Here is a 16,208-nt window from a genome sequence, read left to right as displayed (position 1 = left end):
CGGAACGAGTTCACCAGTCTATGGGTGATACTGGGAATGAGAAGTCTTGGGAGTAGCTTGACAACCATGACTGACGCTCAGGATGCTCAACGGTCATACCCCTTCAGGCCCCGTAGAGCGTACAGTAACGACGGTAAGTACCAAGCTACTGGAAGGATACAAAGACTGATGGCAGAATGGTTTTGGAGAACCATGGGACGCTCTCAAGCCAGTGTTCAGAGGAATAGATCTGGTATGTTCACCCAACCCTTTTCACCGTCCCCTTCTACACTCGAATCTCGCCCTTCTTTTGACCCTCTCTGTCTTTCACACTTTGAATGTGTATGTTGCCACACCCCACTCCTGTAGTCGTCCAGATCTCCAGGGAGACTGAGTGAACTACCAAGTAGAATGACGTCGGGGAAAGGGTAAGAAACCAAATTGATGTGCAGACCAAACCTGATCCTCGTATCCATGCCCCAGACTTGAGTATAGCCTCTCTTACTCCCAACGAAGACAAAGTAGCATTCATGGATGTGAACATTCTTGACTCTACCGGTGCTCTGCCGTATCGTGGAGATGTACTGGTGAAAGGGGAGAGGATCGTCAGTGTCGGTAAAAAGTTGGGTGAAGAGGATAAGAAAGGTGCTAGAGTGGTTGATGGTCAAGGAAGAACTCTCATGTCTGGTTTGAGTGAGTCATCAGTCACCACGTTACATATCTTCAAAATCGAAGGTCTTTCTGTATTTGATCCTTCCCAAACTTACTTCCGCCTGGAAGTTCCACAGTCCAAGCACATGAGATACATTCCTTCTAAATCGTCTTGAGTAGATGTACCTTACACACTCAGAAACGCTGGACCAGGAAGGCCTTTGCCATGACTAAAGCGAAACAAGAAAACCACTCAAGCTGACATCTAGCCGACGCTCATACCCATTTCACATGGACAAACTCCCCTTCTCTCGACGGTCTAGCCGATATGCCAGTAGAAGAACATACTCTTTTCTCAGCTAGATCAGCATCAACTTTTTTGAATTGCGGTTACACTTCTTGTCTAGGTGCAGCATCCGCAAAAGCTAGATTAGATTTAGTCATAAGGGACGCTATAAACGCAGGTGATATTCCAGGTCCTAGATCATTAGCATCAGCACAAGAAATGGCTCCGAAAATAGGTGCTTTGATTCCTGGTATTACTAGATTTGTTGAGAGTCCTGAAGAAGTTAAAGAGGTGATTGAGAAATTGGATGAGTTGGCTTTTGGACATCATGCGATTACTGGTGGGTTATCTTGTTTTATTCTTATCATCGGTCTTAGAGGTTTCCCTAGACCAATACTCATCATCATCTTCTCCTCAACTTTTGATTTTTTCCAATCTTAGATATTCTGGTTTCAGAAAGAAAAGCTAGGTCTACCGATTTGAAATCATGACTGAGAAAGCCGGACGGAAGACCTGCCCTCCGTTCAAAACTAGTGGAAGACCGGTGTTTCATTGAACACGTGGTGAAATATCAGAGGTGCATGGGATATCGAGGCACTCCCTTGTTTGTATGTCGAGGGAGAGGAATCCCGATAAAGACGACTAGGTAGCTACGGAGGAAACAATCCGTTGACATTTAGGTAAAACAGCACTTCAATCAAAACCAAGAGGTATAGACCAAATCAAACTCAGTATGTCAGGTGAAGAAATAACAGAACATCTCCGTGCGGAAGATACAACGATACCAGATGAGATAGTAGCTGCTGCTGTCGAAGCTGCACATTCAAAAGGAATGAGAGTTTGTGGACATGCTAGAGGTGATAAGAGTATTTTGCAATGTTTGCAATATGGTGTTGATATCATATATCATGCTTGTGAGTTGAAATCACATTCCTCTTTTATGAAACATCAGAATACTTCCTACTCCCCTCTCCCTTGCTCTTGATCCCAGGTGTCTGGAGGTATAAGACTTGTTTATCTCGCCACAGTGATTCCACGAGAAAACTTCATTTTACGTCAGAACCTAGTGATGTGAGCTGTGAGAATCCATTGAGGTCACCGGATAAGATGGGGTCGAAGAGCAGATGCAGCGTCGTGGAAGAGCTGAGGGGAGGGTCCAAGTGAGAATGGGGCGAAAGTTATATGAGGAGGGTCATCAGACTGACGCTCAGCTTTCATCTCTGACGAAACGATGGACGCACTTGAAGCTCAGAAAGATAGAGTCTTCGTTGCTCCAGCTCTTAATTGGTTGGTCGCTACTCTACATGACGCAGCAGCTTTCGGATGTGAGTTTGATTCAACCTTTCACCTCCCTTCTCCTCTCATACCCTCGGCATATCACTCACTGCCCCTGACCCGCGCACGTCACACTAACCCCCGAAGTCCAATCCTCTACAGGCAGTGAACATCGCCCTTGGATCTCTGTGAGTCATGGTATGACAAACGGACTGTTGGCGAACAACTTACGGTCTTTATCCAGCAAAGTGAAGGAGATCCTCGAAAAATGGGATTGACCGCTCATATATAGATCCTACTAGTAAAGCCGAATCTGTAGGGTACGCAAGAGAACTCGAAATAGCTTCAGCAGGATTGAAAGAGATGCATCGAAGGGGTATAAGAGTATTACCAGGTGGAGATTATGGGTAAGTTTTTTTAATATCTTCAGAAACTCATACCGCTATACTTTCCCACTCCCTGATCTATATCACATTCGTTCATATCTCACTATATCATATCAATTCATCTCTTACAGTTATTCATTACACCATCCCTTACAGTCATCTCATTAACCCACCCCTCTACAATATCCCTCATTTCCCCAACTACATAACGTCGTGAAGAGAATTATTTTTGCTGGATGAATCAGTCGAGAGCTAGAGTGAAGAATACTTTCTCTGGGGGACGAATTTGGTCAGAATTAAAAGTTGATGATAAAGTTTCGCTTGGACACCTCATGGTACATATCGAGATTTATCACTTTTCGTAAAACATCTCAACATGTCACCTATGGAAGCTATATTATCAGCAACGAAATTAGGTGGAGAAATAATGCTTCATCCTGATGAATTGGGACAAATCAAAGAAGGTTTCTATGCGGATTTGTTGTTGGTTCATGGGAATCCTTTGGAAGATATCAGTTTGTTGGATGGTGGGAAAGGTTTGGATATGGTTATGATTGTCAGTTAATTCTGTTTCTCTTCCATCCTTCTGTTCCCATTTCCCATTTCCCATTTCCTATTTCCCATTTTTCAATTTATGTTCCCCACGGACCTATTTGCTATTGTTTCCACTTTTCCACCAATAAAGTAGATAGACGAAGTATTTTTTATTCGACACCACCGTCTAACCTTCCGAAAATGACTATCTTGAGGAGTTCTTGGCTTGACTTTCTGGAAACGGATTTATGATGAGTGGACGAAATACTTGTATCCTAAAAGATGTTTCATGACAGGGGGTTTCTTTGGTGATTGATCGAGAAAGGAGAGAAAGACCTAGAGATTGCCCAAGGAGATACAGAAAAGGGTGCATGTGTAAACGAGGAGATATAGGAGGTATAGGAGGGATGGACAAAGCTGAGGGATAGAACGGTCGAATACATAAAGAAAACCCACCAAATTCAAATCTTTGGATAGACCCAACTCCCACTGAATCTCTCGTGAGAGAAGCAGAATCTCTTAAATTATTGGAAGAATCTTTGGATAGATCCGACTCCAACTGAATCTCTTGTGAGAGAAGCAGAATCTCTTAAATTATTGGAAGAAAAAGTCGAAAGTGTCCAAACCAATTAATCGACCATATCCCATATCCAATAACCAATATCCAATCACCAATAACCAAGGATCAAAGAGGTTCAAGATTTCCATCGAAGGAATCCGACAGCGGATTGTACATTAAAAACGTGTCAAGAGATGTTCATATTGAAAGTGACGAAAAAACAAACAAACGAACAACTTTGTTCATATTTTGATGACGATTGATAATGTTAATAAATGTCGGGTTTACGTCAATGTCGATATCTGTTTTATACTGTGGATTTTCGAAATATCTGATGAGAACGTCGGAAATCATATTTCGGGAGATGACAGCAGCCGTTTGGGTAGTGTCTACTCATGGATTATTGTGGATTAGGTTTTGATTAGGGAGAGCGGAGGGTTCAATGAGTCAAACTTACAGAAGGTGTGGAAACAAAGGTTGATTGGATGGTATTGTGTGGCTAGGATATGGCGAGGATCAGTAAGGTATGAGACTTCGATTTGACGAAGATGTTTGTTTAGTATATGTTTATGATGAATGAATTTCCTTATCATACCCCTGTTACCCTTTTCTGCCTTGTGACAGATTACACCTCACCCTTCTTTCACCAAACTCGTATAGCTTCAACAGCATCACACCCTATCTTCGCCAGCATCATGTGTTTCAAGAAGTCCTCGCGTTGACCAGATTGTCGTGAGGAGAATAAACGAACAAGAACAAATAGTGGTCATGATACATACATACATGACATTACGAGTGACAGTCATTGATGGGAAGATGAATGAAATGTACAAATCTAGAATATGTTCTTGATCTTTTCAACACTGATTGTGATACAACGCCACGAACCGTACCAGTCTGAAGCAAGATAGGAATACAAAAAAGTGTATGTATGTAACAGGTTATATCAGATGGTCGAAGGTCCATCGATCATCCATTCGGCCCAACGACGAACTAAACCGCGTGCATCTTCTTGCCACGGGAAGCGCGCCCCGCTTCTAACTAATCAGCATCAATTGTCTAATTTGATCTTTACATGAAAGACATATCCGGAGTTCACTGATTCATCGTTGTAAAAGTGGGGAATGGATTCCGATGGATTCTCCGGAGATTAAACTGTCAGGAATAGGCTATCCCATGGATTGGTCAAGATTTCGTAGAGTTCATATATTAATTTTTATAGTAGTGTGTTCAATACACCCGTCTATCCAGCTGGGAGCTCAACATCAATGTATGGTGACGTATGACAGAGGCAATGAGATGAATGTGAACGAAGCTAATCTTTCAAACTGGAAAATGGGCGTTGTGGGGGAAGCGTACTTGACGGAATATGCAGGACCGGGCCAAAGAGCGATGTCGGGAGGGATAAGAAAGGTGTAAAAATACAGGGAAAAGTGAGGTTGAGCCAAAAAAAGGGACCCACCGGACAATCAACATAGCGTGACTATTAAAAGCATACGGAAACCAAGCTACGACTTTTTGAACTTGTGGCAATTCCCCATTCAAATTCCTAACGATAACCTTCTGTTCTTCAGTCAAGAGAAGAGGAACGAGTGATGAATGTTCTGAGTCTGGTGATTCTGTATAAAGAGGTGAGGTACTTCTTGATGATGATTCTGAGTCTGCAAATCTAGACGGTGTACTTGTTATTGATCTATCTTTTTTGTTTTCGAGATGTTTGGTAAGTGAATGAGATGGATCAGAAGATGTATTTGAGAGATATGGTTTTGAGAGTGTTAGGAGAGGTGTGTGTTCTGAAGAAGGATGAAGAAGACTTCTGAGACGGTATTGTCTGAATATAAGCGTTTTCCTTTCGAGGAAAAATCTACGGGTTCAACGATTAAATCCATCTCGGCCGGGAGCGTGAACGCAGCGGTGGTCAAGACAAGGAAAACCAAAAACAGGAAAAGCGGTATTTGGGAATTGGTGAATGTGATAGTGATCGAGAGGGATGACACAATGATGATATTTGGAATCGATGTGAAGCTGGGGGGATGGTATTGTGAGACTGACGATTGAATAGCTATCAACACCAATGCGGAAAGTCTAATCGTGAGCTGTTATCTGACGTCATTGACCCAGCTCACGCGACAATGATGGCAAATAAGAACCAAATAGGTGCTATCAATAACGGTAACTATCTATCAGCAGCGCTCTAACCTTAACCTATAATGGCCCCTTCCGCTGCGGTACGAACGCAAAGGAAAGTGGTACTAGTAGATTACACCTCTCACAAGTATCAGGGAAAAAAGAGACAACAGCCCAAAGCCAACAACCATACTTTACATATAGTCGTAGATTTTGGTGAAACGGTCAAAGAAAGAGGAGGGGAATGAAATCACTCACATGGGAAAAAGGGAATGGATAAGGTAATACGAAAACAGGTGGAATGAAATGTCTTTTTCGTACTTGTTCCACAACCCGAGTTTGTGTTGTCAAACCTAGTAAATCCTCAACTTCATCTTCTTCATGGTCCTCCTCTTCTTCATTGTTTTCCTCCATCACTCTTCTGTTCACTTGAGTACCACCATCACTAGGTCGAGAATCATCATTCGAGAGTTTCTCGTTCTTCAAATTGAAGGAAGAATTATGCTTATCATACATGGATGTGCTTGACCGACCGGGGAGTCGGAAAGAAGTCACCACATGATCCGGATCGGTCTCTACCATAAGACCATTGGTCGCGTAGTCTACGAAAGGGTCAGAAAGGGAGAAAGTGGCTGTTGGATAAGGAACGGTCAGGTCATGGCATCTGATATATCAGCGTTGAAAAGTTGGTATTGGTACTCAAGATTAATTTGAAGGTTGAAGGACAGAATTGGTATTCTGGAGATAAACGCTGGGCGGTGAGTCAGGAGAGGAGATGGGGTGTGGGGTGAGATGTGAGAAGAAAAATAGGACTGACCCGTTGGCAATTACCAATATTCGAGGGAAACGTTTCAACGTTTGCAAGAAGATTAGGTCTGGTCAGTCAGCTGGGTACTTATGTTCTGGGACAGTGTAAAGAGGATGTTCTTTGATAGTATAAGAGGGATGTTCTTGGACAGTGTAAGAGGCGAAAGAGTACTTCAGTCTACGATTTGGAATGAACCGCAGTGAATTTTCCAGATTGAAGCGAGTGAAGTGACATATCTACTCACCCGGATCAGCAAGAACAGATAATAAAGGTCTTCCATGATCTTTATCCAACATATACAATTGTTGTCCCGTTCTTGACAAAACCCTACGACCGATGGAATGAACGAAAGTGTTCATTCTTGTTCCTACGTTGTCAGTCGTCATATTTGTTGTTGATTTGGATTATGAAAACTTACTATACTTCAATACACCTAGATACTTTCACGTCAGCCTTTCTCTGTGGTGTATCCCATTGTTCGTACTACATGGCTCGAGTTCGTCAAGGCACAACCCAATTCACCGCCTTCTTTTAGAAACCCATTACTGACTTTTAAACAAAACATTGACTCAAGGTGTTGGAGATGGAAAGTCACGAAAGGATGAAACTTAGGGATATTAACATGGTTAGTACCAGTTCTGAACTCATCGAAATCAGGGGAGGGAGAGGTCTTGACAAGAATGGGAAAGGAGAAAGGAGAAAGGAGGTAGGTCACTCACAGGACTAGCAAATGTTGAAAATCCCACTGGTTCATGTCTCTTGAAAAAACCAGGATCCATAGCTAATAACCCTAATAAATACCTAGCTATACATCCTCCTAAACTATATCCTTCTCATTAGCTCTTTGATCACTTCTTCCGTATAAAGGGATATACCCATTATTGAAAAAGCTGTGACTTCTTGGTTCTCCTTCTTTAGTAAATCTATATGAGCGTGTAGCTTTATATCAGCTGTTGAACTGACGTCAAACAGTAGAGTCAAGCTACTACCCCTCAAAAGTCATACTCTGTCGATGGTCCGTGGTTTGTATAAGGGCGAAAAGGTTCAAATAAGTTGGTAGAAACAGGAGAGATCGAGTAAGAGAGGAGAGGGTATGTTGAAGTGATAAAGTCTTACTGACCTCTTTGTATACCCTCCTAGCATTTATATCGATTCCATCCCAAGTATGACTACCCATATAACTCTTCGCCACTAAGACTTTGACTTGTAAAGATGATTTTGAAGTTGCTTTGTTCAATTCTTGAGCGCAAACGGTCAAGTTGTCAGGTGAACCGTATAGACCATGAAGGAGGAGTATCAAATGAGTTCTCGTTGGTTTATTGGTTGACATAGTGGTTTGAGTCTATGATTAGTTGTTAGATAGAGTATGTTTATATGTAAATGGGAGATTATATGAGTAGAAAGTGAAAAGAGATACGAAAGGGGGATTGTTGTAAAAATGTTATAGATTTCATGACCGATGACCGAATTCGTCGATACTTTACTACTTATACACTTTCTACCTCTACCTCTATCTTCTATCACTATCACTATAGTACTTCTTCGTAGGTATAGGAGAAGACGACAAGATGGTAAGAAAGGCTTTCGTGAGCGATAGGATGTACAGTGAGTCTCTCTCCGTCAACCTCGGATTCCAACAATCACCATATCCCCCATATGAACGAACACATGGTCAAAAGAAGCTCACTATCCCATGACCTTGTCCCCTTTTAACAACATTTGAACTCAAACCTCTCTTCCTACCAGATCATCTTTCACAATCGATAGAGAATCCAAGAATATGAACAAACAATCTACTGACCTCATAGTGGACGAAGCGGAAGGGTTCTTATTACAACACGCACTCTTCTCACCACCTAGAGCATGGCCACCCACAGCACCTCCACCCGTCGACCAATCTACACGATTAGCAGCTGGAAAGAAGAAGATGGATTGGGAAGATCAAGTCAGGTTACATCCTGATGAACCTATGGATTTATCTTGGTCGAAGAAAGAAGGAGATGATGAATGTAATAAAGAGAGATGTGTGATTTGTCTCATGCCTCTGAGGGATAGGACTATAGTGGGTGTGTGTGGACATGAGTTTTGTGTGAGTGATTCGTCTTTATCTTCCCTACTTCATTGCGACATACGCTGAGACCAGTTCGAATGCATAGGAGTCTGGGCGAACCAATCACGTCGTTGTCCATTATGTTCAGCCGATATGGCTCCTTTTCTTCTCCACGATCTAGACGCTATAGTACCTATCAAAGTGAGTCCACATATCCTCTCTTTCCCATAATCTCATCAAACCCTGTCATTCGCCCTTGGATCTACGCTTCTCCACCAGTAAGATCGTTCGATTGTGCCTGACGTTCAGTTTTACCTACCACCATTACCTCAAAGACGTCCTCCTACCATGACTCTACCTCTCTCCCGATTACCGGGTTCGGGGGAAGATCCTCGATGGGGAGCTAGAGAAAAGGCAGAATTGGACGAGTTGGATTTACAAGTCGAAAGACGTAGGGAGATTTATAGACATGAGTTGTATGTGAAAGTGAGTGTCTTCTCTTCTTTTTCTTCATCTTTCTTCGTTCTTCATACATTTCTCATCTTTCTCATTCCTTCTCATCATTTTTTCTTCTTTTGGACCATCTCTTCTTTCTTCAACACCTCTCTTCTCCCCCAGTCATACTTCTCTTCTTTCTTCGATCCGATTTTTTTCCGTACTCGTTCACACAAATGTGTTGGAAAATGTGACACTCTATCAGGAGGCATAAGAATCTTCCAGAAACCAGACCAATTCTTTACACCCATATTGAATCTTCCAAAAAAAGAGGGAGAGAAACAGATAAAGACGTTCACAAAAAATCAGAGGTTGACAACTTAGCACATAGCTTCAAACCCTACAACCGGATTCCGACCGAATCCATCCCCAAGAGAAATCTCAGACGACCCACTTCTTCTCGCCCGAGCCACTTTGTTCATGCGTCGAGAATTGCGTGTTTGGTCACTTGTAGATGTAGAATATCTCACGACTTATATATTATCTTTGATAAAAGCTATAGATATACGTTCTGAACCTGCTGTTAGATTATTAGCTGATACTCTCGACACACCTGATAATGTTTATCCTAGAGGAGCGGAACATTTCGCTCATGAATTGTATAATTTTTTGAGATCTCCTTTTAAGGAATTGAGGAAATATGATTTGATCGCTCAGGTGAGTTACTTTCTTCACAACTTTCACTCCTTCAGTATTTCCTGATTCCTTGTCAATATTTTGGCACTATCCCTCGGTCATCATCGTGACATCCTGATATCATCTCGATATTGTACCGATACTTCGAAGATGTCTTCTCAGTGTCAATGTCGGGGGATATTTCTCAATGATCTTTTGGTGTTATGATTGGAGGGTTAACTAGTAGTACGACCCAATACCCAACTCTCCACTCGATAAATCTCCTTTACGATCCATCTCTAGACATTCTTCCATCCCAATTTCACCTTCTAATTCATTTTCATCCCATTCATCACTCTTACGTTCCCCTCTTTCATCATTTGAATCTTCATACAAAAGTCAAAACTCTTCCTCTTCTTCACAAGTTGGAAGAAATCAACATAAACGTTCCCTCTCCTCTTCATCATCACATAAACTTGAATCCCATCTCTCAAATCATGAACCTTCCACCCGAAAACGTAACTCTCATTCCACATACCATGATTCTCCACCAGTTTCAAAAAGACAACAAACATCACCGAAAGAATGGAGTAAACACGATACATTCATACCTCCTCCATCACCAGGAGGAAGGAAATGGGATGAGTCTGATAGTTGGGTAGATCCTGATTATCTTGATTATATAGAGGTTCAACGTCAACGAGAAGAAGAAAGGATGAAAAGACGACAAGCCAAAAGGGACAGATGGCAAGTGGGAAGAATGGGATCGGTTACTCAAAATGTTGTTGAACAAGAGAAAGAGAGAATTGAATTGTTACCTTCTCCACCTCGAACAAATATGGTTGATGTTGATACGACACAAGAATCTACAGTGGGAATTTTGGATAATGTGGATGTTAATTTAACAAGATCAGGAGGGATAAGTATAAAAGGAGCTTCGAATCATGTTAATGGACAAAAACAAAAACGTTTGACTTTGTTGGAAAGATTAGCTAAAGCTAAATCGGAATCTCAAGGTTTATCCAATCTTCCATCTACTACTAGTCTCAACTCCAACTCCAACTCCAACGTCCAACACGACGTATCACACATCTCCATCTTAGACCAAACAAGAACCCAAGCTATCGAACAAGAAAACCAAACAAGAACCCAGACGATCGAAGAAGACAACGAAACAGATAGAAAGCCAAACTCAAGAATTGAAGAGGAGAAGGTACAAACTAAGAAAAGTTTGAAAGAAATGAAGAGATCAAGAATGAAACTAAGATTGAAATTAGAGAATGAAAAAGCTTCATACAAATTCAAAACCAATCAATCAAGAGCATACGCATTAAGATCAAGATTATTATTATCAAAAGCTCGTAGAGCTGCAAAAGAGGAAGATTCAAGTTTGAGAGATTTGGATAAGGTAGAAAGGTTTAAAGAAATTAGAAGGAGGTTGATGGTTTTGAAAATGATGCAAGCAGAGACGATTGTTGAGAGAAGAGCTAGGGAATTGAAAGCGAAGTTGATGGAGAAACGGAAAGGTAAGGGGGTGGGTCCTGGAACAGGACTCGGAACGGGGCTCAGGACGGGACTTGGATTGGGGGTGGAGGATATAAGTAGGATGATGATGGTTGTATAAACTATGATTCAAGATAACCTAAAATTGTCAAAGTTCCTGGAATCGTCTAACAAGAGGGGATTTTTCTCCCTCATGAGCGATTATGATCTCATGAACGACTTTTGATAAAGAGAGGAAAATATGTAAAGAGGACTAAAGCTCATTATCGGATTACAACGTTCTCTGACCATGATGATTGAAGTATTGCAGGAATGAGGTTATGGAATCAGGTTAGAATGATAAAGTATAAAGTATAAAGTATCATTGTAAAAGTGAGATGAACAAGAGAAATAGGATTAGACGGAAGAACATGATGGGTAAGTTGAAACAATAACAAATGAATGGATATGGATGTTATGAGATAATTTCATTTCACTTGATGAAAAAGTTATTCAAAACTGATATCAAGATGGTTGTTGGTTGATCCTCATTTATCTTCACTTTTCACTCCCAATCTACTATTCCGTCTATCTTTCTTGAATATCCCTCCTGTCCTATGCATCCAACGGGTACGATTTATCCCATCTGAGCTCGATTGACCGAGTTGATCTTTTCCCACGGAGATTGTTAGGTGGTCGGAAGGGGAGGAAATTGATTAATGATCATTTCCTTCTCTCTCTCTTTCTCTGCCTCTCTCCCCAAAACATGACAGCTTCCTCCTCATTCCAATGTTCTTTCAATCCCAACCCAATCGTCTTCGACTCATTGAAATGTTCCCGTTCCGGACTATAATCTATTCCTACGTAAAGGTTGTCAGATATGATAGATTGAAGAATAGATGAAAAGTAGGGCAGTAGGAGAGTAGAAAAGTAGGACAGTAGAGAAGGAGAAAAGTAAAAAAGTGAAATATGAGGACCACGACTAAACTCCCAATCTCCTCTTGGCATCCTCATAAACTATCCAACTGACTCCCACCGCCGGTCCAACTTTCAAAATACTAGGTAATAAACCTTTATATAAACCTCTCCAACCTTCGTGAGCTAAAGTTTGTCGGAGGACATCTCTGAAACCTGTGTAAGAATGTTTATGACCTGTTGAACCTGCTGCTTGGAGACGTGTACGGAGAAGGTTTATAGCTGAGTGTTAGCAATTTTCTCTTTAATTCCGATTCCACCAAGAGACAGGCGGTGGGCAAGAGCGTATCTTCGACCAGACGAGATGTGTGTGAGGATGTTCCTTTTGAGACACAATGGATCGGCTTTGAATGAGTGACGTGGGTTGTATCAGGTCTTTACTCGAGAGAAGTGGGTTGCGAAGGAATGTTGTACACCAGATGCAATGCCTGGATAGGAAAAGAGGTTGAGATTGTAAGCCAGGAGAAATGCCAAGATAAGAGAGAAGGTTGAGATGAGGATCGATAGAGAAGGATGTGACCAATAAGTACCAAATCCGATCCATTACTGGCAAAAGTCATATGACACCGGAAAAAGGGACTCGAACCAATTTGGCACACCACAGTCAAGGTAGAAGACGTTACACTCACGATAAACACTAGCAGCACCTATAGAACCTGATAAAGCTCCAAAAGACAACGTAGCAAAAACACTAGGTTCTTCTTTCCCAGTAGATTTCACATAGGCCTTTTTCAAAGTTTCGTATGTACCCATATCTATAGCTGAATAAGGGAAAACGCCTACGAGACCGAGCTGGAATTATCAGCTCTTTTCCACACGGGGGTATGAGCTGTCCCTTTGAACAATATACGATGCTCCATGCAGCATGGCCGTCTGGAAAGAGGGTGCACGTGACATTTGGTATTAAGTGTGGTCTCTCACTCCACGCTTATGTCGCTTTGTTGATGAAACATGGAACGATATGAGAGGAAAGTGTGGGAGGAACCGAGAAGATACAAAGAGCTTTGTCGGTCAAGCATTATGAACATACTCAAAGGATTTGTCGGTAGACCATGAGAAAGCAAGCAAGGGATTTGTCGAAAGATCACGGCAATAACGGAAAAGGAGTTTCTTGATGGAACATGACAAAATATGCAAGGGACTTGGCGGTAAAGGAAAGAAAGAACAAGATGAAAAACTAAACTCACAGTCAAACCTCTATAATAAGCTCTCACACCTCCTATCCTCCACATATCTCCAGCAGTACGTAAAACAGCTCTCCATCCTTGAGCTGGTCCCATTTCACTTTGAACCCTAGTTTTGAGAGTTTCCAAACCGTAAATGGCAAATTGTGATGTGATACCTCCCACACCTCCAGCTAAAAACCGAGAAGATGATGATAATTCAGAAGCGTCTGAGACTTTATCCCAATATTGCGCTAAGAACTTTTTAGATTGCTCGTATGAGACGAATTTGATGGCTGATTCCTGGCTGTCAGTGGGTAGACCATCAAATAAAATGGTATAACTTGAGAAGATGATTGTCGAACGGATCAGCTACGGTGATGATGGAATATCCTGTGGGATCTCCCTAAGGTATAGACCAATGGATCGAAGGAGAAGGGACGGGTGGGAAGGTGTGAGTCAGTTGTAGATAGAGAAATTGGAGAGGCGCTGAGATTGCATCTAAGGCAAGAAGATGAAAAAGGGGCGATACAGGGTCGAATAGGGGGAGAAAAGTCAGGGATCATGGCAGAACCAAAACAAGCTAAACTTACAGGAAATATCTTCAAAACATTCAACCCATTTCCAACCCAGAAAGCCTTTATACCCCCGCCATCAACATAAATCCTCGTAACTGCTCCCCAGAGATTATTCACCGCCGTCGAACCCACTGCCAGAGGATGTCGGAGGGCGGAAGCGCTCACAGCGCGTAAATTGACATATTGATGATCAGTGGTGATGAGGTAAATTTTCAGTCTATCGAAAGGAGCGGTTACTGTTCGAGACACTGAGATGAGGTTAGTCTTTGGTAATTCCACATTTGTCACGTTTCGAAGAGTCAATATTACCATCTTCAGGAATCATTCGGAGGGAACGATGCGCGAGAGTGGGGTTTATCGATAGTTTGATCAATGGTCCATTCGTCCACTGTATGTATCGGAAGGAGAATTGACAGCGAGATAGAAGGGGAGTAGGGGAATACGATAGGAGGGAAATACAGGAGTAGGATTGAAGTGGAATAGAAGATGAAGGCAAACGCGGTGAAGACAATAGCAAAAAAAACCGGATAGAATGGGCTGGGATGGGACGGGATGACCAAAAGGGAGAGTACAAAGATCAACCAAAAACTCACCAGCACCAGCCACACCACCAGCTAACAAAAACCTCCAAGCTTCATGTCTATCCTCTTGTACTTCGGCATCCCCAAAATCCTCTTCTACCTCATCTTCCAACCCCTCCGAATTTTCGTCCTTTTTCGGATGTCCGAAAAGAGTGGCAGAGGCTGCACCTAAACTTTCCGCTTGAGGTTTCGGAAATGATACAGACATATCACCTTCTTTATCTACTCTGGCCGCACCTCTACCGTCTGAGTACCGTTTTTTGACTTGATAATCTGTTCGTGAGCCCATGAGACCGAATCAAAATCCATCTCTTGTCACCGTCTGGCAGAATAGTGCATGCAGCTCACTCAAGCATCAGCCGATGAGGGAGGTATGACTTGCTTCCTGGGTGTGTCTTTGTTTGGCATGGGAAGGAGACTAAAACAGCAGAAGGACAAACAAGAGTGGATGAAGTTGGAAGGGAGGGAGGATCAGGAGGGAAAAGGCGAGAGACAGAAGAGGGAAGGAGGTAGAAAGAAGCAGAGCGAAAATAAGGATGAAGGGGGAAGGAAAGAGAGGACCAACTTACATTTGTATATCTCAAAAGGTGTAGCTTTCCTAGGTAACATGATCAAAAAATCTCTGAATTCCGCAAAGGTGATATACATATCTTCCGGAGTATGAACAGTTGAACCTCCTGGACCACCATTAACGCCGTTCACAACCGTTGGAGAATTTCTTCCATCTTTCCCTTTTTTCCCATTTTCAAATCGTTTCGATTGATATTGTCCACTTGAAACATTATCGATTCCCTTCGAATGATAATGTACACCTGAACCACTTGCCAAAAACCTGACTAAATCATCCACGGTAGTTTGTGTGATATCGATACCTGATCTACTCAAAGCGGCTCTCATTTCATGAGCATCTAATCTTCCATCACCATTTTTATCAAGTTCTTGAAAAATATCCCATAATTCTTTTTCTTGATCCCATAAAAATCTTCGAAAACCTTCCCAACTTATACCTTTTCCTTTTGACCCACTTCCACTTCCACTTCCATTTCCGATTCCAATCCCGAACTTTGTGAGTGAATGTGTTTGTGTTTGTGTTTGTGAATTTTCATGATAAATTTCATTATCCGGTTCTGGTTTAATATCATCTGCTCCACCCCATAACAAAGCATTAGGTCTATTTTCCCTTACACGTCTTACTAATTCTTCTTCGTATAACTTTTTCAAACGTTCTGCTCTTTGAGGTGAAAGTGCGGTTCTGGTATCTTGACCAGGTAATTTCATACGTTGTAAAGCTGAAGGACCATCTGTGAGTTGAGGTAAATTAGGTAAAGAAGTCCATAATGCTCGTAGTTTTGCCGCTCTGGCTTCGGGACCTTCTGAAGCTCTGAACTGAGCTAAAGTGGGTCTAGGCGAAGGGAGAAGATCTGGACCTGGAGGTTCTCGGAGAGAAGGAGGAGGTGGATCGGGAGGTTCGAGTGGGGAAGGTTGGAGGGTTGGGTCGATATGTTCTGAATGAGGTTGAAGGGAGTAAAATGGGGATTTAGATGATGAGGAGGAGGAGGAGGGGGAAGAGGGGTTGGTCATGATGATTGAATATGGGTTTCTAGTAAGTCAATATCGATTGTGTGACATGTTCGCATGAGAATTGCGTGGGTCAAAAGTAGCTA

General features: G+C 42.1%; 4 protein-coding genes across 4 annotated transcripts; 2 read left to right on the top strand and 2 right to left on the bottom strand.

Moving 5' to 3' along the window:
• Nucleotides 1-66: 66 nt before the first annotated feature.
• On the top strand, nucleotides 67-3,674 carry TREMEDRAFT_70282 (uncharacterized protein; the record flags this gene model as incomplete). The annotated part of the gene is made up of 8 exons (XM_007007923.1): nucleotides 67-133; nucleotides 475-672; nucleotides 900-1,227; nucleotides 1,625-1,830; nucleotides 2,128-2,241; nucleotides 2,484-2,598; nucleotides 2,893-3,133; nucleotides 3,540-3,674. The coding sequence occupies 8 exons, from the start codon at nucleotides 67-69 to the stop codon at nucleotides 3,672-3,674; spliced, it is 1,404 nt and encodes a 467-aa protein (XP_007007985.1).
• Nucleotides 3,675-4,616: 942 nt separating this feature from the next.
• TREMEDRAFT_65813 (uncharacterized protein) lies at nucleotides 4,617-7,935 on the bottom strand (the record flags this gene model as incomplete). The annotated part of the gene is made up of 11 exons (XM_007007887.1): nucleotides 4,617-4,707; nucleotides 5,133-5,339; nucleotides 5,723-5,755; nucleotides 5,797-5,846; nucleotides 6,056-6,461; nucleotides 6,615-6,672; nucleotides 6,850-6,972; nucleotides 7,024-7,045; nucleotides 7,325-7,434; nucleotides 7,481-7,544; nucleotides 7,726-7,935. 11 exons carry the CDS (start codon nucleotides 7,933-7,935, stop codon nucleotides 4,617-4,619), a joined length of 1,374 nt encoding a protein of 457 aa, XP_007007949.1.
• Nucleotides 7,936-8,145: 210 nt separating this feature from the next.
• TREMEDRAFT_74827 (uncharacterized protein) lies at nucleotides 8,146-11,738 on the top strand. Its single transcript, XM_007007922.1, has 6 exons — nucleotides 8,146-8,210; nucleotides 8,414-8,694; nucleotides 8,749-8,856; nucleotides 8,965-9,141; nucleotides 9,475-9,807; nucleotides 10,013-11,738. The coding sequence occupies exons 1-6, from the start codon at nucleotides 8,174-8,176 to the stop codon at nucleotides 11,387-11,389; spliced, it is 2,313 nt and encodes a 770-aa protein (XP_007007984.1). The 5' UTR covers nucleotides 8,146-8,173; the 3' UTR covers nucleotides 11,390-11,738.
• A 503-nt stretch (nucleotides 11,739-12,241) lies between these two features.
• On the bottom strand, nucleotides 12,242-15,951 carry TREMEDRAFT_21181 (uncharacterized protein; the record flags this gene model as incomplete). The annotated part of the gene is made up of 8 exons (XM_007007810.1): nucleotides 12,242-12,444; nucleotides 12,852-13,014; nucleotides 13,410-13,688; nucleotides 13,979-14,211; nucleotides 14,557-14,817; nucleotides 15,114-15,194; nucleotides 15,357-15,544; nucleotides 15,704-15,951. Coding segments are annotated over 8 exons (1,656 nt in total), but the record flags the coding sequence as incomplete, so codon positions are not given.
• Between the last annotated feature and the right edge of the window lie 257 nt (nucleotides 15,952-16,208).

This window comes from Tremella mesenterica (genome assembly GCF_000271645.1).
Source record: "Tremella mesenterica DSM 1558 unplaced genomic scaffold TREMEscaffold_16, whole genome shotgun sequence".
Taxonomy (NCBI): Eukaryota; Fungi; Basidiomycota; class Tremellomycetes; order Tremellales; family Tremellaceae; genus Tremella; species Tremella mesenterica.
This window is presented reverse-complemented; position numbering and strand designations above follow the sequence as displayed.

What these genes read in the sequence shown, in the direction of transcription:
- TREMEDRAFT_74827 (XM_007007922.1), top strand. Translation starts at nt 8,174, where the DNA reads ATGGTAAGAAAGGCTTTCGTGAGCGATAGGATGTACA. An exon ending in CGTGAGCGATAGGATGTACA is followed by an intron (nt 8,211 to 8,413) that starts GTGAGTCTCTCT and finishes CTGACCTCATAG; the next exon opens with TGGACGAAGCGGAAGGGTTC. An exon ending in GACATGAGTTGTATGTGAAA is followed by an intron (nt 9,142 to 9,474) that starts GTGAGTGTCTTC and finishes TTGACAACTTAG; the next exon opens with CACATAGCTTCAAACCCTAC.